This window comes from Epinephelus moara, chromosome 16 (genome assembly GCF_006386435.1).
Source record: "Epinephelus moara isolate mb chromosome 16, YSFRI_EMoa_1.0, whole genome shotgun sequence".
NCBI lineage: Eukaryota > Metazoa > Chordata > Actinopteri > Perciformes > Serranidae > Epinephelus > Epinephelus moara.
In genome coordinates, this window is record NC_065521.1 from 36624536 (window position 1) to 36647099 (window position 22564).

The 22564-nt window shown below is 44.7% G+C and overlaps 1 protein-coding gene across 1 annotated transcript in view; it reads left to right on the top strand.

Annotated features, from left to right (window-relative positions):
• Positions 1–22564, top strand: part of camta1a (calmodulin binding transcription activator 1a) — a 929980-nt gene that overhangs the window by 864840 nt on the left and 42576 nt on the right. Inside the window, exon 7 of the mRNA XM_050064291.1 lies at positions 17437–17590. Coding sequence (XP_049920248.1) covers positions 17437–17590 — 154 coding nt within the window. The remainder of the gene's footprint in view (positions 1–17436; positions 17591–22564) is intronic.

Below are 22564 nucleotides of genomic sequence, written 5' to 3' on the forward strand. Positions count from 1 at the left end.
TGTAAATTCAATAGTGCATATTTGACCATTTCTTCTATGAACTTTTAGAGGAAGCTCAGCCTCCCTTGTTGTCTCAGAGCAGTCGCCCCTGCTCTGCAGGTCCCTTCCCAAAAAGTTGTAAGACACTCATAATAACAATCTGAACCTCTTAGTGGCAAAAACAAGCACTTTTAATGGACATAAACTGATGGGGCGCACCTGCCCTGAGTGGTTACAGCGGTAGCATGTTTTGCCGCTGCCAGCTGCAGCGCTCTCTCAATACTGGACCATTTTCAAAAATTGTCGTTCCCATTAGTCACTTTAGCCCTGTTTGAAAGGGACTAGTATTACCTGGGGACCTTCAGTAATTTGTGAAAGTTGAGGAGGTCGTCTGTGATCTCAGTCACGTGCTAATCTGCCATGTTCGTGATTTGTCAAGTAAAAATTCCACCAACCATATTTTGCTAAACATCATATGATAATACTGATCCTGTGCAAATCAACATCTTGGTGCTTTGGGGTTGTATTATAATTGTTACTCAGCAACAGATGCATATCGCTCATACAGCTAGCTATAGATTCACTGTGCTGCTCAAAAGATACTGCTGGCAGCTACCAGCAACTTTTAAGGTGGAATGATTTTTTAGCATGTTACTAAATGCATGATTTCTGGTCGTGAATCAATCAACACACCTTTAATGTCACTATGACAACTCTGACCATTCAATGTGTTATTATTGTCTCTTTTGCATAACGTATGCTTAAAAAATGGATATGATTTCAACCAGATTACCGGTATGTGAGCCTAGTGTGGACATAGAACTCTCTATGTCCACACTAGGAGAAAAAAAGAGGCAAAGCATCATTTCCAGTGCACTCCGGCAGCACTATACCTATGCCCTTGACATCATATCCAAGGGATAGTGTCAATAAATTCAAGTAAAATACAGACTGTGCTTACCAGTGTAAATGCGCTGCATGAATCACAGACATTAGGGGGTAATTTCCGCATCAAAAAAGGTTCCATGGTAATACTAGTCCCTTGCAAATACGGCTTTAGACATCGAAACATGGGAAAATAGGGTCCAGGTTGAAAAATGTCTGAGTTCCCCTTTAAACGTGTGTCCTGTGGGTGAGCTGATATCAGCCATATCACTTTACATCCTAATGAATAAGGATGCAAACATCTAACATGTTTGCTTTATCTGGTTTGCTCAACAACTGATTACCCCTAGAAAGACTGCAAAATTGTTTCACTGTGTTTTAAGTTTATTGGGAAAAAATGTATTGCTCAGTTTTGAAGCGTGGGCATGGACAAAGTCATATTTTGCAGATTTTACCAATGATTAATGAAAGTGAATCAAAGTGAAAGTGAATAGCCCTTGAAGAGATTATAAAAATCTCTCTCGTATCACAGTTCATCATACACTCTTGTTTGGTGGCCCACATCACAAGTGTCACAAATTTGGTAGGGGGAGGGGGCGAGCCAAACAGCTCAAAGCCACTACTTTGTATATGTATATGTATGTGTGTGTTTGTGTGTGTGTTTATTTGTATGTGTATAATCAGGTTGTGTTATCCAAGCCAAGCAGCCCTACCCTGGCAGTGCTGAGACTGGGGAGACCCCGTCTCTTTCCAGATTCATCTCTCCAGCTTTGTTTGACTAAGTAGTGCCATGGTGTTGGTGTTGGAGAGGGCTGGAGTGGCAACAGCAGCAGCAGTGCAGCGTATGCGTGGGTTGCCTGAGCCAGTGGGGCTTGGCACAGAGAGGCAGCATATGTTCATGGCCAGCTTTCTTCCTCCTCTCCCATCTTTTTCTCTCTCTCTCTCTCGTCTCCTCCGTCGTTCTCGCTCGCTCTTGATAACCCTCATCTTTTCCACCCTCCCGTTTTTCTTTCCACTTCTTTTGGCTTTGCGCATCCTGGTATCACCTGTGGGAGATGGTGTAGTGCAAAAGATCAAAAGGCGGTGGGGATCCCACTGTCCCCCAAGGACAGCCCTCCATGTCTCACTAATGCCACATCCCCATCTTCTAACAGAGACACACACATGCACTCCTCTTTGTCATTTTGTCACCTGGCATACGATCAGAGAATATTCGGTGCAGCAGGTAATAAGTTGTGGCTGTGAGGGGGCTCTCTGCTTCATTTTTTGATGCCTTTCCAAGGGTTGGTCATCAGCACCTTGGCCTCTCTGTGCCCTACATAAACACTGGCTGTTATCCAAGCATGTTCGAACCAACCAGTTCTGAATAGTACTGATTAACTGGTAGATATGGACCACCATCCTGCTGCCTAGCAAAGGGTTAACTGTGTCCCAGATAGCCCCAACCAGCTGTTTCAGCCTTTCACACCTTCTCTCCTGCTGCCTCCTCTCCTCCCTGCCTCTTGGACCAGTAAATGAACACTCATTTGCAAGTTAGATAAATCCTTTGAATGTATTATTGATGCAAACAAATTAGCCTGTAGGCCCCAGACAATACCTAATGGAGCCTTGGCTTATGGGTGAGGTAGTTTCCAGCGAGGGCACTGTCGGTGTTCCAGGATTGATGCCTGCTCTTCTGCCCCGTAATTATTTCTCCTACAAATTATTCAGCTGTTCTGATGCAGTTTGGGGTTTAAAGCAGTGCTACTTATTGCTGCCTATATGATTCCAGGCCTCAACCCAGCCACATTCATTAGTTTATTAAAGAAAAAAAAGACACAGGCAATTAGATAACTGGGATAAAGCCACCGAAATGAGGGGATGTGTTATTATTCAAGTTTATGCATGCTGCTCATAATTCACTGGGGTTTATGTTGGTGTTGCTTTTTCAAGGATATTCTCTTATCTTGTTGTACACAGACACATGCACACATTTTAACAGCCTTGTATAAGCCTGTTCACGTACTTACAGAGAGTTAAACTGACTCCCTTCCCCAAATATCCATAGAGACACTGGCAGAATGTGTGTGGCTTACACATGCAAAGGTGTGGACACATATGGACACACACAAACACGCACACACACACACACACACACACACAGAGAACACACAAGTGCATGTAATTTATGCTAGCTGGAAATAGCATGGCAGAAGCAGAGGTTGTAAAACCACGAGAAGAAAAAGTGAGAGAGGAGATGAGAGAAAGAGAGGACTACCATACTGTCCTCAGTGATTAGGACCCGGTATTGATCAGAGGAGGGAGGGGAAGGCTGGCTGAGAGGAGGAGGGAAAGAACAGGCCCTGGGGCTCGGGCCCCAACTCTCTGGTGGCCTCTGCTCTGTTCCTCTCCTGCAAGCTGGCCAGGGCCGTCGGGGGATACATCAAAGGGTCTTATCCTTCCACCCGTCCCTTATGCACACACACAAATACACATATTAATGCATGCACGCACATTCCTCTGGCCTTTGAAAAAGGCTCTATTTGATGACATCATTTCCCCTTTTGTTCCGACGTTAGACATCGTAAATCAAAGCTGATATGTTATCGCAAGGGTGTTAAAGAGAGCCAGGGCCTCCAATTATCACATGAAGTTCTGTTTTGATGGTTCGCAACTAAGTGTCACTTTCTTTAACACATTTTCACATGAAAACTTTGTATACCATGTAGGACCTTCCCTTGTGTCCTGACACAGACCTGTACAGCTGCGTATACAAAGTAAAGATGGTTGCTGCGTCTCCACTTCTAGTACGAATCCAAAATGTCCCATTTGTAGGTGTTGCCATCTTCATCATTTGGAGACATAGACTGTTTAAAATAATGGACATAGTGACGTAGCCACCGTGACATCACCCATTGGTATGTTAACTGCAATTTTGAAGCCTTGAATTTGGCATTTTGGCTGCCGCCATCTTGGATGTTTGGACCTGGAAGTGGCAAGACAGTTACCTAGCCTGCATATCTTTGGACTGTGGGAGGAAGCCGGAGTACGCGGAGAAAACCCACGCTTACAACTCCACACAGAAGGGCTCCCCCCACCCCCGGTTTGAACGATAAACCCTCTTGCTGTGAGGCGACAATGCTAACCACTGCACCACCATACCACCTGTGACAATGCTAATGCTAATTTTCGCTCGCGAAAAACAGGCTCAAAACCAACCAAACAACAAAAAAGGTTACGTTACCTAACCAATGTTGTCGCTTTGGTAGCAACTTGATAGCGGACGGCACCCACCTGTCACTTAAAATGACCCCGCCCTTGGGGCGTCGGTGGCTTAGTGGCAGAGCAGGCGCCCCATGTACAAGGCTGTTGCCGCAGCGGCCCGGGTTCGAGTCCAGCCTGTGGCCCTTTGCTGCATGTCACTCCCTCTCTCTCTCCCCCTTTCACACTTAACTGTCCTGTCCATTAAAGGCAAAAAATGCCCCCCAAAAAAATGACCCCGCCCTTAATTATGCGTAGTTTTAAGCCAAACTAAAGTGTTAATGGGTGAATTGTGTAAAAATTCACTTCCTGTACTGTTAGAGAGACCAAAACACAGTTTTGTTTTTTCAGGCTGTAAATATGTTTATTTAATACGGGGGTCTGTGGAAATTGACTCACCCCAAGTGGCCGTTTGAGGAACTGCAGTTTTAAGCACTTCTGCGTTAGCTTAAGTTTGGAACCAGAGTCTGTACAGAAGCATCGCAAAGTGGAGCCGTGGTATTGAGTTCCCACCCATACACCCTTCTGACCCAATCACCAGCAGCCCCACTGATCACAAGCACACCGATTGGCACACAGAGCTGCCAATCATGATGCCACACCCCATTTTTTAAAGTGTCAAATCACTAATTAAAACCAAGCTTATCAGAAAAGCAAATACTTGAACATATATTAGCCTGATAAGAACTACCTAAATCGACAGAACCCATCTTTAAGAAAAAAGTTGACTACAACTTTGGGTTTTTAGTTTGGCCTACGTCCCATCCGATGGAGGGGCGGGGTTTATGACCTATACTGCAGCCAGCTCCCAGGGGACAATCTAGTTGTTTTTGCTTCACTTTTATGGAGCTGTCATGACTTCCATCTTTTTATACAGTCATTGAGTCAGACCTATAAATTTAGAATCTTGGCCAGCCAGTAGCCTGAATGTACCTGCTGTGTTTTTGATAGCATCATTAGGTGAGCCCAGCCTTTCAAACACATCACAGAACAAGGATAGTGTCAGTAGTCGAGAGCTGCAAGTCTCAAGCAAGGCAGCAATCAGGCAAACGGATCAAACACAGTCACACTCGCGCACACACGCGCACGCACGGCATCAATCAGCTGGTCATGATGGTGTGTCCATATTCTCTCCCCAGTATTCAGTGTGTGTAGAGGGAGTACTCATTACTATGTGCTCTCTCAGGGCCAGACCTGTGTTAATGCGTTTTCTCCTCTTACTCTCCTTTTCTTTCCCCTCTCTGCTCCCTCTGCCTGCTTTTCAGCTGACTCTGGGCTTTGGCAATCTTATTTGCCTTTCAATCCAGATCAATCTCCATCTTATCTACAGCTCCTGAATCATAAACATTTCATAGGCTCAACCTTGACACTGACAGACATGAGGTGCTGAGGGTTTGGTGTGAAGTGCCTGTGGAGGCTAGTTGATCCCTGACTTCACTCAGACCAAAGAAAGTGTTGGGAACATCACCCTGCCGAACTCTGCCGTATGCCACGAACCCCCATCCTGCACAGCTGTCGCACTCTCTCAACAAGAGACGCACACGGCGTTGCATGCGTTTAGTGTGTGTGTGTCTGTGTGCGTGTGCACTCACATGCACATATATATAAAGTATGTGTCTGGTTTTGTATGTGTGTGATGTATTATTCATAAGAAGAAGCATTCATCTCAGTGAGACACCTCAAACAATTTGGAGACGTGGTGTGCTTAACGGCTTAATGTAGTTGCTGCAATTTGGCTCTCCTCTGGCTGATTAACACCGGCACTCCAGTCCTCACTGTGCTTTGCCTCACGACGGATTAGGTGTTATAAGAAACATGGCTTCCAAGGGAGTTGATGAATATTTCCCCAAATTTACCTGTCATTTTTCTGATTCGAACATATTTCGGAATAAGCACTCCTATTCAATTTCTGTGTCGCTATTTAGCCATTATCGAAGGGAGCTCGGAGGAGGTGAACACTAACCACTCTCCCGACAAAGCAAGGATGACCTTGGATTGCTGTTTATAAAAACTGCCCCGCTGTCTCTGTGTGTTTAAACAGAGGATACAGACTTTGCTTTCTCTCTTTTCCCTTTGTCTCTACTTCTCTCTTTTTGTCCCCACCTACATTTTAGCACAACAGCAGGTCAAACTTTTACTCTGTGTGTGTGTGTGTGTGTGTGTGTGTGTGCGTGCGTGAGTGCTGCCAACAGTAGAGCAGTCAGCAAAGTGCCACCTCAGCACCTGTGCTTTAATGATTAATACCATATTGATGGTCTCAATTAATTTCCTATTACACCACCAGAAGGCTGCGGTCGCTCTGTCTCTGTCATGGCCCTGCGCTTGTTTTGGGAAGCCTCTTTGTGGCAGCTGCTGGATGGAGATAGTATGCCTCTCACTACCTCTCTCTCACACACACACACAGACACACACACAATTTTACAGACAGATGTACCAAACATGCACACACACAATCACACAGTATCTTCTGGAAACACACACGCACACTATTACACGCTGCTTTGCTCCTCGCATTTCACACACTTGCACACAGATAAACAAATAGAATGTAACTCTGTCGTTTTGTTGAATCTTTTTAAAGGGGACTCGCTGTGTTTTACTTACAATGTTCTGCAATGATCAAAAAACTCTTTAGAGGCCCAGAGATTCTTTGTACAGCGCTCTGCGGCAATTTTACAAACCACTACTCTCACCTGATTGTGTGCCTTTGGTATAGCTCAGCCCCCTGTGTTTTGCATTCGAACCTGGTGTGATATGCAGCACTGCGTTTTAGGCCGTTTTCTAAAGCCTATGCTTTGGTTCTTGCATAATCCTGTCCCCTGCAGTGCCGCTACATATTTGTAACAGTGTGTAAGATACTCATTTATTCCCGTGATGATCTCTCTCAGAGCTGTGATTTGATAACCATGACCTTAACTGTCTGTGGACCTGCTCCGCGGATCAACTCGCAGTCAACACTGCCCCTGTAGAGAGGCTGGGGAAATGCTCGTGTTTGTCGATCTGATTGGCAGACTTCTGATGGTGCCTTTTCTCTTTCTCTCTTCATTACCTTTTCATATCCCCATTCACGACCTCTTATCTGCGACCACTCCGTACTTCACCCCATAAACCCCTCTATCTCCCTCTAATATACACTGTTAATCTCAACCTCATTCTTTCATTCTGTCTCGCACACAACCACACACACTGTCTTTATTTTTCATTTTTCATGTGGACCCAATACACACCATTGGTTGCTAGGAAACCATTTGAGCATTTTTTTTCCCAGGGGCAGACGTTTGATTACCCATTTGTATGGTGTGTATGTGTGTGTGTAGAGGCCAGTGTGTGTGTGTCTCCAGAGAGAGGTCTTGCCAAGCTGAGCTCTGGGGCTGCTCCAGTATCCAGCCCAGTAATAATAATGAGCCCCTCACCATGCTTGACAGAGCACACAGGCTCAGCAGTCCTGTGGCCATTGCTGTTGTCATTGTGTGTAACTCTCTTGATGCATACAGTGTGAGTACACGTCTACATATATGTGCATTTATGCTCCACTAGTTTGTGCTTGAATGGGTCTGTTTTCTGCTACAACCTCAACAGTTGTTGTTGTTGATGCCGACAACCCCGCGTTATCTATTGTTGTTCAGTGGGCCATTGCAGGAGCAGATAGTGGCCAGGTTGGACTGTCTTGCTGCTGGACACACATCAGTCCTCCCTGTGACTCCCTGTTTAGAAATGCACCAGCACATCTCCCCTGGCTGCTCCTGTGAAGTCCTGATTCGCTCACAGACACGGGCAGAGGCACATAAATAGCACGCCTTGTCGACTGGCACGGGGAGAAAGACGACGCACACAAACAAATCAGACTCAGCACTGATATGAAAGGGAGCGAGAGCAGAAGAGAGGGAGTAGAGAGAGATGGCATTAGCTGTGTTTTCCTCCTCCAAATGAATTGCACTATGCCCTAGGAGGAAGAGATGAAAATGAAAGAGTGGGAAAGACTCGGAAAAAGCCAGAGGTTGAGAGGTTATTTTGAGGCAGAAACAAAGGAAAAGAACCATGAAGGGGGAGCACACGGTTAAATCCTCCCACTGTCGTAGAGAGCTCAGTAACTTCCTTTCCCTCCTTTTATTCCAGTGTGACTTGTGTCACCTGGATGGCCACTGAATATTAGGATCAGTGCCATGGGCTGAGCCAAGGCCATTATGGCAGCCGGATGGGATCCTGATGGCCCTTTCTCAGCTCGCCCCTGGGCAGCGTGGCCTCTCACTTGGGACCACCACAACTAATGGAGAGGGTAGTGTGCTCTGAAAGGGCCTTAGGAAGAATAAGTAGGCTGTAAACTGTGAGTTGAGTTGTGGCAGCTAAAGGGGCTTCAATGCCTCACTGCCCGGCTTACCGCTTGACTTACTGCCTGCCTGCTTGGCATCCAGAATGCTCCTCCATATTCAGACTCTGAATACTGGCCTTTTGCACTTTTATTGTAATGCATGCAGATGCTTGGCACAGCAACAAACACACTCCACCTTTTACTGTGGTGCACTGCACAAATAAAAAATTTCAAAGCAAGGAGGAGCCACACACAAAAACATAGGAGCACTCTCTTGCATACTCACTCACAGACATGTAGAAATGCGAAATGCACTCACATATCTGCACAATTACACACACAAGTGCACCAGCACGTGCACGCACGCACACACACATACGCACGGACTCGCATTCCCCCACCCAGAGTGAAGCAGTTCTGCCCCTCTAAGCTGAGTTATTTAAAGCCCCGCTCTCAACTCCATCGGAGTGATTATGTGCTACTGAATTAAACATCACAGGCCTCAGCCCCTGGCTTCCTCCGAAACACGCTCAAACATGCTGGCCTCTTCCTGTTCCTCAAAAGTTCCAAGTTCTGCCTTTCATATCTCCCTGCCCGTGCACTAGGTAGTGGAGGTAAAGAGGTGGAGTATGAATCTTCCCTAAATCAGGACCTCCTGCTGTGCTGTGCCCTGCCATCCCACTCACAGACCTTGGACAGAGGCAATCGAGGCAATTCACATTAAGAAACCCTCTGTAAACTGGCTCTTACCCTTGGATTGGTACCCACCCCGGGCATCATTTTAGCCTGGCACTCAGGCTGTGTTGTAGTTGGTGGAGAGCCGGGTGCAGTAGAGGGTGAACTGTAGCAGTTAAGTTGAGTGTTGACTCCAGACACCCCAATTAGGGTGTCTGTATTCTAAACTGGGAACATTTATACAACAAGTTTGTCATAGAGGACCCAAAGAGAGAGGGGAGGAGACAGGTTCAGATTGGGGATTGCTCCGCTACCTAGACAGGAGCTTCAGGCTGTTTGCTGCCTTTTTGGGAGGGTTTGACGTGGGGTTTTGTTTACCTCGGTGTGTGCGCTTGTATGTGTGTGTTCATGTACTGCATGTGTGTGGCTGCGCTTCTGTGTGTCTGCACGAGGCACGGCACCAGCCAGCCACCCCCACATTCCAAAACACACCCGTTGGCAGTGAGCGATAAAGGTTCCAAACAAAAGGAAGAAGTCTTGTGCCTTGTGGAGGTGAACTTGCAGCACCACAGAGGCAGTTGACCTTGAAATGAGCAGCGGTGTTTGGGGACAGGCGGGGGAGGTCGGTGTTTAAGAGTGCAACCTCAGTGCCAGAGGCCAGGAGGCTGCCTAATGACTGGCACCCCATGTCATCCATCACTATGCCATTGCCAGGGCAACTGCCCCCGCATAGCCGAGAGAGCAGGGCCTTAATAACCCCTCGTACCCGTTCGGCAGACCACAGCGCACAACATGAAACACATACATACACAGGTGTTCCATGTGTGCTTCAAACTGCACGGACATATGCGGAGATTCACACCACAAACTCTAATACACATTGCAAGCACAGACGGAATGAATATGCAGTCAAAATAGCAGATCCACTCAGACTCACACTCACAGCTCATTGCACTCATTCAGCATGCATACTGATGTACGTACGCCAAGCAACATACAGAAATCTGCCTCCAGACACTCATTCACACGCTATTTATAATTTAATGTAGGCAGACGCAAATACATAAAGCCACAGATACATCCACAAACAGAAACGCACCAACACATGCGCCTCCCCTCTGTATTTATGCCTTGATGCTGAATGTTTGTGACAAAACAATCGACTGTTCCTGCTTTCATGATATTTTGTATTGAAATGGATATCCCTGTAGCCTGCTAGTTCAATTCTCCCATGAAGGACTGTCTGATTCCTCCCCTCCTTTGCTTATTTTTTCCCCATTCCCTCCTCACAGTAAAAGTGGGTAAAAAGGGGGGCCTTTCCCATACCTGAGCCCCTGTCTGCTCCGCTCTTTCCTTCAGTATGACAGGCTTTGAAGCCCCCATTCCTGGGTGTGGGTTATTTTATCAGAGAGGAACAAGGTTTTCCTCCTGCACTCTCAGGCTCATCCACGTTGCATGAAGCATCCCCTCTCAATTAAGATCCTTTCATGTTAATGGTGTTCTTATCGCTCCTGTGCACTGGTTGTGAAAGCGAGGCCTACTATGGTGGAGTACAACCATGGAGCAGAGCTGCCTGGCTGACAATATAAGAGCTGTTACTCTCATTCTTCTTTCTGTCTCCGTCTCTCTGTCCTTCCATGTATCTCTCTCTCCAACTCGGTCTCTTTCCCTCGCTCTTCGTCTCTTAATGAGCTGTGGTGGGCTGTTGGAGTAGCGGCTACATGGAGGTGTTCCAGGAGAGTGGCAGAGATGTGGCAGGGTCACAGAGACTTAACGAGACAGCGAACACATTACTTGACCACTAATACGAGATTCCATCAATAGATGTGCTTTGTACTCAAGTCCCAGTTAGTTATATCTCGGCTGCACAGCATACACATTCGCTACCTCGCATTCAGCGCAAACTAGAAGGTCATTGTATCTGTCTCCAGTGACATCTGACTCTGTCTGTGTCTTCAGCTCCATTAGCGAATCTCTCTCTTTCTCCCCCTCCTTGTCTTTTGGAGTAGAACAGGGTGTATGACTTCAGGACGAGGTAGGCAGTCACTGAGAGATCGTAGGAGCACTGGCTGCCTCTAAGTGCGTGGGTGCCAGAGAAACCTGTTGCCTGGCTACAACAGCACCTTTATCCTTCGGTTGCGATGGCGATGTCCTGCATATCGCATTTGCGTGTGTGAGAGTGTTGGCACACCAACTTTTTCATATGTCTCGTGCACTGTGTATTAGACCGTGAATGTGCGCATACACAACTGTGTGCTCTTTCCCACGTGCATCAGTGCCTTTGTAAGCTGATGTGTTTGTGTGTGTTTGTTAGAGAGACAGAGAGAGTGGTGAAAGGAGGGGTAGGAAGGCGCTCCACCACCCACTCAGCAGGCCTTCCACCCCCATGGCTGACTCCCCAAGACTCTGCTAGTAATTAGCTCAACATCTATCCATCTGTTCTAGGGAGGTGCAGTAAACATTAACACAACACAGCAACATCAAAATGCTGGCTGGAGACATGCTACATTTTACATATGCATGATACGTTCATGCTTTAAGAGGCCTTAACGTGGGAATGGTTGGCACACATGCACGCAGATACGGCCAGCATGCTGACATTTACGCGTTTATAGGCTCAAGCTCACATAAACACATATACAAACACAGATACAAACAGCTACACATCCTCACCCACATGCACACCACTGGCTCCTGCAACTGTATCCCAGTCTCTTCCCTTCCACTGCGGAAGTGAGGCTGGAAAGCTGCCCTGAGACCCGCATGGGGAAACTGAGTGAAAACACAACCAAAAGACTACATTACACAATGAATCAATAAGTTAATGAGATCTCATTTTCTGTGGAAAATAGTATCCAGGCAAAAAGTTCCCCCCTCAGCCCGTTTTCCCCACCTCGACTCCCGGAGAACCAACTCCTGATATTACACTGTGGAAAAAAGAAAGCAGCCAGCAGGAAACTAAATTAAATTACCATCCTGATAGATTTATGTGATGCTTTACATTTTCATTGTGTTGTTTTCCTCTCAGAGTGGAGGTGGGCCTGATATGGGAGAGAACTGTTAAAGGTGTTGTAAAGAAAGAAGGGGGGGGGGCGAAACAAGATTGGGTCGAAAGAGAGCGACAGACAGATAGCTGATTCTTAACAGCAAAGCACAGCGACGCAGATTACTTGTGTTTGGGTGAGCTCTAAGGCTGCCACGTGGTCCCTTCCTTTGTGTGTAGTGTGTGTGTGTGTGTGTGTGTGTGTTTGCATATTTGTGTGGCTGTGTGTGAAAAGGTAGGAAACAGCTGTGAATGTGGGTGTTGGATGGAGGAGATTGTGTACGACTGTGTCAAGCTAACCCTTGTGTGTCTTGTGAGTATATGTGTGACTGTTACAGTATGTGAATGACTCCATGTTCAGTCTGTTTGTGTGTGTGTCTGTGTGTTTGTACACAATTATACGTGTGTCTACACATATCCACTCCCACCCACACTCCCATACATTCACATAAGTTTATGTATGATCATAATTGAATGGAGCTGTCTTCGTTTGGGGCTCTCATTCCAAGTAAAGATTGAGGGCATCTCTTAGCTATTGACACAGCTGGTGATGCCATCTGGGAGCATCACACTCCGCCCTGTGCCATCTCCATCCAAACAGGGCAGCAGTCGTCACCTAGTGTCCATACCAATGACAGGGGACAAGGGAAGCGGTGAGATAACATGCTGCAGTGTCCGGCTCCAGGTCCTGGTGGAGGTGTTGGAGGGAGGTCAACTGTCCTCCTCCTGAGGCTGCTTTACATATAATTTCTTCCACTACTGGAGCTGCTCGAACACATTGAGATAGTTATGTTTTTTTTCAAAGAACTGATTGTTTCTTTGGATCTGTTTGCCCCAAACCACACCCTTGTCTGATGAAAGGGGAGAAGGAGAGAGGGGGTGCAGTCGTAGATTAATGGTACACACTGAGAGGGAGCACAGACCTACAGTAGCAGCGCCCTGATTTATTTGCCACTTAGTACTGATGAAGCTTCAAACTGCAGTCACACACACGTGTTGTCACAGCATTTTTCTCTATCAAACTCTTTGTTTGTTTGTCGATTCTTTCGCCTTATTTTAGCTGCGAGTGCACGCAAGTATGATTTTGTGTGTTGTGAGTTTCTCCTATATTCTTTTATAGTTCCATACATTACCTGCTGTGTGGAGGTTTGGGGAAATACATACAAAACAATCACAAATCCAATTTTTATGCTACAGAAGAGAGCAGTAAGAATTGTAAACAGAGCTGATTATCATGAGCCAACCAATAAATTATTTATAAACTTGCATGCTCTCAAATTCAGAGATTTGGTGGACTATAAAACTGCACAATTGATTTATAAAGTAAAACATAAGATGCCTGCAGACTGTAACCAGAAGTTGTTCTGCCAGAATGAGTCAGAATGAACTAAGAGGAATTTGTATGTTTGCAAAATCAAAGATTTGAACAAATGCAAAACAAAGTTATCAAACAGTAAACGTTAATTTGTGGAATAGTTTTGAAAAGGAAAGGACAATGTGTGATACACAGATTAAAAAATATCTTTAAATAAGATCAACAAATGTAAAACTGAGATTTGAACACTGGTGTATGTGTATAAATTTTGATTAGGACATGTATAATATGTATTTTGTTTCACTTGTTTCTTTCATTTTTATTGTATAAATCTAAGAACAGTTGCAAACTGTAGGGGGATTTAGTGACATCTAGTGGTGAGGATTGTAGATTGCAACCAGCTGACGCTTCTCCCGGTTAGAATTCAAGTAGTGTTCATTGTTAAGAGGTTTTTACCAGGAGCAGAATTATCTGTGGAGGTCTTCTCCTTTCCAGAACAAAGGGACCTGCTGATTTAAACCAGTAAAAACACTGAATAAAGCAGTCTCATGTTAAAAAATTGTGTTTCGCGTAGGGGTAGGCTATTGGCCTTAAGTTAATATCACAATATTTCAGGGTATTTTTGCTATATCGTAAATTTTTGACAATATGACAAATTAGAGAAAAAAATATTATTAATTTAAGAAAATAGCATTGCAACAAAATCAGTGATAAAGTTTAATAAACAGAAAAAACAAACAGAAATCATCTCTCATTTCTTTAGTTTGTAAACAACAACAGTAACTCAGAGTGAGATTCAGATTCTGTATACAATATTAATAGTTAAAATAAAATCTACCACAACTTAAACATTTCAACAGCTCCCAAATACAAAAAAAAAAACGTACACTTGGATCTCCGTGGAACCACCGCAGAGTCTGTAATAATTTCGCTTTCAGCCATGCTTGTTGTTGACGTGGGTAACAGTAAGACGTCAAAGTCGAAATATCGCAAATATCACGAAATGAATTTTTCATATGATATTAAAAATCAGACCAGTGTTATTGTGAACGAGATGATATGGCAAACTCCTGAATTCATGGATGCTGTTTGGCATGTCAGTGACTTGTTGCTAGCCTTGCACTTACTATTGTGTGCTCACCTTTTTTCTCTGATAACAAAACATCCAGATGTTCAGGGTTTTTTTTTTTTTTTTTTTTTTGTTACCACAAGCTGAATTATCTGTAGAGGTCTCTGCCTCTCCAAAACCAACAGATCCAGTGATTTTGATTTCGGTAAAAACACTTAATAAAGTAGGTTCACGTTGAAAAAATTACTGTTTTTCTCGATATAGGTGGCCCTATCTAGAGTCAGTGTTTGGTTTGTGCATTGAGAGCTACTGTAGAAACACAGTGATGCAACATGGCGGTACCCATAGACATGGACCTGCTGCCTATATAGATATAAACAGTTCATTCGAAGGTAACGAAAACACTACAGTTCTTATTATCAGGTGATTAAAGTAAACGTGTATTCCATTTCTGCCAATATATTCCCCCTAAATCCTACACACTGTACCTTTAAAGAGAGCAGTACAAAACAATTAATGTAAAAAGGGTAGGTACAATAAGATAAGGCTTCAAAAGTAATGACTTGTTGTTATTCGCTGTTTTTCTCATGTGTGTATTCGAGTTGGAAAATGATTGAAATAAACTAAACTGAAATAGAGGGTATATCTGCCTATATATGGCCGCATACAGGTCAGTTATATCCAGAGCAGCTTGTATTTGCATCCTATGTGTCAGTGTGGGGATACTGTACTGTATTTCTGTGTTCAGTTTGTGTGGGTTTAGTGACAGCCCGATGTTTATAATAAATTGGAAGCGATAAGGACTGAAACGAGAACAATCCTTGTGTGACTCTTTGCCATGCTCGGTAATCAAAGCTTTTCATGATTACAGAAGCGAATTGATGTTATTCACACCAGCACAACATTCCTTTAAACGCCACCTATTATTCATAAGCTGTCAATTTGGGGAATTTGCTGAGGTAACCCAGTAACAATTTGCAGGCAGCAAATTGTTGAGTTTTGACTTGGTAAATACAGGCAGAGTTAATTGAGGGCATCAACTCACCATGTGGGAGGACTTGACAAAATGCCATAAGTGTGTTACATGAGCACACATTGTAATTATCACACATATGCACATGCAAATACGCACGTAAATGGCACCCACTGGTGTACACGTCAAAGCGCATACACGTTTGGCGATACAGATAGTCACATAATGAGTGAGATTATTGCAGATTTCTGATCCCAGATTTGTTCTGCTGCCTGGTTGTGTTATGGATTGTGCGTTTACTCTTCTGTTCTTGGGCTCTGTTGTTTGTGTGTGTGTGTGTGTGTGTGTGTGTGTGTGCGTGTGTGTGCGTGTGTGAGAGAGAGAGAGAGAGAGAGTTACCATACAGTGTTTCTAGTTCAGCAACATTTTACTTCTCACCAACCAGCTGGCATGTTTCACATAGAAGTCCCAACAGCTCAGCCACAGTATCTATGTGTCACTACCACTCTTTGCATTTCTATCTTCAAGAAACCATTCTCTGAGACAGAGCTGCAACAATTAATCAATTAGTTGTCAACTACTAATTAATCAACAAATAATTGAATAATCAATTAAATGAATATCAACTTGAGGATGTCTTCTCGGCCTGTAGAAAACACTGATCGTCATTTTTATGCCTCCGTGCTGGTGATGGCCATGGCCAGAGTTATCATGTTTCTAGGTTGTCCATTTGTCCATCCCATTGTCTTGAATCTCAAGAATGCCTTGAGGGAATTTCTTCAAATTTGGCACAATGTCCACTTGGACTAAACAATGAGTAGGTTAGATTTTGGTGGTCAAAGGTCAAGGTCACTGTGACCTTGTCTGTCTTATTGTGATTACAATATCTCTAGAACACCTTCAGGGATTTTTTTAAAACTTGGCATGAAAGTCCACATGGACTCGAGGATAAATTGATTAGATTTTGGTGTTCAAAGGTCAAGGTTACTGTGACCTTGTCTGTCTCATTCTTTTATCTCCAGAACGCCTAGAGGGAATCCCTCCAAATTTGGCACAAGCATCCACTCTGACTCAACAATGAATAGATTCGATTTTGGTAGTCATAAGTCAAAGGTCAAGATCACTGTGATCTTGTCTGTCTTATTTTTGTGATTGCAATATCTCAAGAATGTCTTTAGGGAATTTTTTTAAAACTTGGCACAAAAGTCCACTTGGACTCAAGACTCAAGGTTGAACTGATTAGATTTTGGTGCTCATAGTTAAAAGTCATTGTTAGTCCGTCTCATTCTCGTGAATGAACACCTTGAGGGAAGTTCTTTGGCACAAACGTCTACTTGGATTTAATAAACTGTTTAAAACTTGGTGTTTGAAAGTCAAAGATTAAGGTCAAGATTAAGGTCAATGTAACCTTAATGTGTGACTTTATGAAACATGCTTTTGGCCCTAATTTGAGAATTCATGCGCTAATTTTGACAACGTTTCACACAAATGTCTAACAGGATAAAATGGTGAAGGGATGACATTTTATATCCAAAAGGTCAACTTCACTGTGACATCATGATGTCCTTCAAAAACACTTTTCTAGCCATTATTTAACACCATCAGTCAGGAGACATTTGGTCAGATACTGAAATGGTGACACTAATCTTGGGTGCCCACCTTGAAACAACAGATTTTCTGTGCTGTCGGAGGGAAGAAGTGGTTGAAGCAGCCATGCTTCACAGACAGACTATTTGTCTGGTTTGCAGAGGCATACTTACGCGGGGCGGTAATTCAAGCTCACCATTTTCTGACATTTTATAGACCAAACAACTGATCGATTAATCAAGAAAATAATCTACAGGTGAATCGACAGTGAAAATAATCGTTAGTTGCAGCCCAATTAGACAGACTATCCATCTCATGTAACCTTCCCCTCTCTCTCTTTCTCTCTCCGTGTTCCCCACAGAACCCTGATATTGTGCTCGTCCACTATTTGAATGTTCCAGCCATTGAGGATTGTGGGAAACCATGTGGTCCGATCCTGTGCTCCATCAATACAGACAAGAAGGAGTGGGCCAAGTGGACGAAGGAAGAGCTGATCGGCCAGCTCAAGCCCATGTGTGAGTACTGAAAAAAACCCATTCAGTATTGTGCATTCATCAATTCTTGTCACCCCAACTTTTATTAATAACTTTTAATGTAAACAGCTGCTGTCTCCTCTAAAAGGGCCTTAATAGCTTTTATATGTCTACATGCATGGGAAGGCTAAACATAGTGGTTGTTGTTTTTGTCTGAGGATGTAATGTCAAGTCCTATTTGCTGATAGCTGGTACACTAAGTGCCCTCAGCACCTCAGTCAGAGCACATCTTCGGCCAGTGTTCCCACACTCTTATGTGAGCGTGTGCTCTTCCCGGAGCTGTCTGCTAGTTAGGGGTCAAAGGTCAGCTCTTCCCCTAGACCTCTGGCACCACTCTGGCCGGGCTGAGAGTGCGCCTCCTCTCTGGCCCAGGAAGGAAGTCAAGGCAGAGGAGGGCAGCAAGCTGGTTATTGATTCATGTTAGTGCGTGGGAGCAAGAATGTCTGACTCACCAGAAAACCCCCCTCCACCCCTTCTCTGGCTCTCTCTGCCTCCCTCCCCCTTCAATGAATTGATCCCTGTTGTTATCAGCTTTACTAATGCTCTGTGAGGTGCACTATGCCGTTTTTATGAGTCTCCAGAACTGCCCAAAGATTGAGGCAATGTTTTGGAAAAAGTCAGGGTTTGTCTGATGATGATAATAGTCAAATTGGGACCTTGTGGGGCATTGGAAATCTTTCAGACAGCTGTTAAGATCCCTTTAACAACCACACTGTGATTCGGGCGTGCCTGGCAGGGGCCAGCAGGGCTGTGACTGATATTCCGATGGCCAATTATTGGCGATGTGGCCAGGTAAAGAGGAACGTGTCAGCAGCTTTACAAGCACACGCGTATGCAGGCTGCATACTGACGAGGCAGCCCGGACCATCATCACTGAGGTCTTTGGCTATATTGTTATCCTCCTCACTGCTCTGCTCACTATCAGTTTTAGGACATATTTTAACATAAGCCTTACCTCAGGACAGCCACTCTACAACAACGGCCTACTGTATTCATTAGATCTGTGGCTTAATGTAAAAACCAAGCACCATTTGCAGTAATGCGTAAAGTCATTAACTTTGGGTGTTGTTGGGACAAAGAGGGTGAGTGTGAGATGCCTTCTAGCTGCCAGGCTACATGAGGGGGCTACATAAAGAGCAAAAATTTCTCTCCTGCTTTCTGTCTTTGCCTTCTATCTTTCTTCCTTCTCCTCTCTATCCCTCTCTCTTTCTCCTGGAACAGCCAGCATGTCAACACAAGCTCAGCAATGGAGCAACATTGCCATCTAGTGGCCGTGTGAGATAGCACCCTTCATCCCAGTGTAGGGAGCGAAGACTTGGCAATGAAGTCATGCTGTGTTATCAATGCATTATTTAATCTTAAATTATACATTAGCTCTTAACATACAGTGCATTTATTCCCAGACTGGCCTATATATTAGGAATCTTAGAAAATTGCATCTATTAGTAGATATGCACAGGCATGTTATAATATGTGCACAGATCTGGATCCCTTTTTGTACATAGCAGAACTTCCTCGATTCCTCGGAGGCTGTATAGATGAACTAGGAGGACACATTTTTTCTTTATCAGAAATGTGCGAAACCATCAAACTTTGTAGGTTGAGAATTGAGTGCAGAGTGTAAGATTGCAGGAGTGTACAGTACAGTATGTTTGACTTTGGGTCATATACGGTGTGTGGCTGTACGTTAGGAAATTGTTATGTTACGATGATGGCTCCCATTTCACGAGCTGATTTTTGTCAGCGCACGAACCCTTAGTTTAATGTCAAATAGTTATTTTTCCGGAGCATTGTCAACTTTTTGCGATATAATTGCCCTCTTCCGTCTTGCTCTTCCCCTTTGTTATTCTCTTCACGATATTTCAGTGCGCAAACCATTTGACACCTCTAATGATACAAAAAAAACAACAAAGGAAAAATGTGGATTTCATGGATCAGTTGAGCTTATTCTGTCTCCCCACGACAAAAACACACACACACACACACACACGCACTCTTGCTCTCAGTCGCAAAAAACTTTCACATGCACGGATGCTCGCCCACGGCAGTTCAAATATAAGCCCTGTGAAACATGGCCTTGTCTGACCTAGTCCTCCTTAACGCCCTGCGGTGTTTGATGAGAAAGAGAAGGAGCAAGGGAGTGGAGAGGGGGGTAAGAGAGTGGCATCACTACTCAGTCACGCTACAGTTCTATAGACAAGGCAGCCAGCTTGATTCACTCTTTTGGTCTAATGCTATAAACACGCAGCACTCTCCCCAGCTATGCCCCTAGCCTGCTGACAGATAGCGCATGAGCAGCTTTAACAAACACTCAGACAGACAGAGGGCCTGTCTCCGGGCTAGACAGACAGGGCCAGAGAAGAACAGGCCAAGGCGAGACAGACAGGGCTGGCCATCATGTAAACTATTGTACTCCACTGTCCCATATAGAGCCCAATGGTGCAGAGGCAACCAGATGGGGTATGCATGTGTCCTACAGATCAACCATGTTTGTCATTAGGGCTGTGCGATGCTGCTCATGACAGGATGCAGTCATCAGGATGATGATGTGACTAGGTTGCTGTTTGGTGCCTCTGCTGTTGCTGCCACTGGGATTAAACCTAGTGGCACTGCTCCTGTCATTTCTGCTTTGGAACATAACCCTCAGTGAGAAGAGCAGACAGGCAGACACGGTGGCAACTGTACGTCAACAACCCCGAGCCTCTGGGGGTGACGCCCGTCTCGATGAAGAGGGCTGAGGCAATTCTGGCATGAAGGATCAGGGTGGAGGGGAGATGAGATTGTTTGGACAAATAGGGACGGCACTACATGGTGGACGTAAGCTGTTGCATTAGGCTCTCACTCTTGCTCTGTCACCATTCCTGAATCAGGATGCTCTTCCGTCCCGCAGCCTCCCTACTGGCTTTGTCACAGCAGGGGATTCATGACAGTGTTTTTTAGTATTCCTGTGGCCCTATCATCTTCGTGTCAGTATTGCTACCATCATCTCATTTGTACTGTTTGCATTACACACTGTCAGGAGGTGAACGGTGACTCAAGCTGCACTGTCTAATGGGATCTCCAGACAGACACAATTATTTGTGCAGTAATTACAGTGACATTAGATGAAACTTCCCTGTCACATTTGGTGTCCAATCTTTTTTTTTCCAGCTCACTCACTCCAGATTAATGGCTGAACAAATCTGAATTCATAGCAGATCAAAAATGAATCCTGTTTATGTTTCCATAACCTGCCACAGCGAGTTGTCTGTGGAGCGTCTGATCTCAGCTTGATCACAGCAGTTCTACTGACATCTGCTGGTGACCAGCCTGTAATCTGCCAAAGGATCTTAAAGCTTTCAAGTCAGATCCCTATCACAGTCATCCAATCATGTTTCCCAGCTTTTTTCACTTCGCCTTAACTAGCTCTGTCTTTAATCTGCATTACCCTCACCATCTTATGCTGTTTCCATCTCCTTTTATCTCATATGCAAACAGACATGCACTAAGCAAATTCTCGCTGTTTTCTAAACCTGACTCTTTTTATGTATCTCTCTCCTGCATATTTAACCAAATAAGGTACTGAAGTGAAGGGAAGTTGAATTAAAGCAGGCTTGATTTTGTTTGATAGTCTAAATATGCTTCACTTCTGAAATATTACCTTTTTTCTCGCTTGAGAGCCTGAGCGCCGCAGCACTCAGTGGTGTCTCCTACCACCTTACCGCCACTAAAACCACTATCTGTCTCATCAAAAGTGGTGGCTGGTTAGCAAGTGGAGCGATGAAAAGTATTAGGAGTTGCTAGCGAGGTGTGACTGAGGCGGGGAGTGGAGCATTACAGGAGAAAGCCTCTCTTTCTTCCCCGGTGCAGCAGCAGATCCAGCAGCAGCTAGGTGACATTCCTCCCCAGAGGCTTTCCCTGTCAGAACAGAGTCATAGGTCGGGGTAAGGGTGGAGGGTGGAAGGATTGGGTGTGCTGTCACCTTCGTCAGCACTCACAGAGGGGAGGCCAGAGTGGCAACAGACACTGACACTTGGGAGGGGAAGAGGCACAATAGAGAATAAGCAGTGCAGTGCAGAAGTTACACAGGTATAACAGCGAGAGGAGGCTGAAGAAAAGTGACTGTTCAAGTCTGGACTATGGAAACAGGACACATAGGGAGAAGGAGAAAAGACAAGGGTGTTTGGAGTTATTATATAAAGTTATATTTTAATGCAGGGGCAGAGCGGGGGGTTGCTTCAGGGGCTCCTGCCATGAATGTTCTCCCTGAGTCTATGCTGCTCCCTAAAGAAATCATACGTAGCTAATGCCCCTTTTCCCCCCAAATTAGGGCGTGTATGCAGTTTTTTTAGACACGGAAAAACCTGCTAAAAACAGGCAATAAACTACTGCCAGTAGCCCAGATCTGCAGCAGACTGGTATGCCTTTCTGTTTTGTTTTGTTTTTTATCCTGGTGTGTCACGTTCAGCATCATGGACAGGCCAGAAAACAGCTTAGTAAACCGTAGAGAGCAACATGGTGGCTTGTGAAAGTGTTCCACTGGTTACTTGTCTTTATATCTCTTTCTTATTCAGTCTCTCTCTCTCAAACTCATGCGGAGTAATTTGGAATGACATTCAAATGCTGCTTGGACCTGAGATGGGCGGTATTTTGTGGGCTGCCGTTTTGCATCTTGTCATCAAAGGGGCTAAAATTAGTGCATCTCCCCAGATGTTGCATTTCCATCCCTGCCCATCAAAGCTGATCAGAGCTGGAGCTGATAAACACTCGGGACGACTGCAGAATCATTTGACCTGGGAGTGAATGCTGATTCCTTTCCCATTGATTAACAAAGCCAGATGTTAGCTGGTGTTAGTGGGGTTTTTGTGCAGTGAGAAAAGGGTTTAATTGAGTAAATGTTCCTCTGCAGGCTTAATATTCAATTCAGAGTATTGACGACCACATTTACTTGGCATTGTTGCTGATACTTGATTTGCA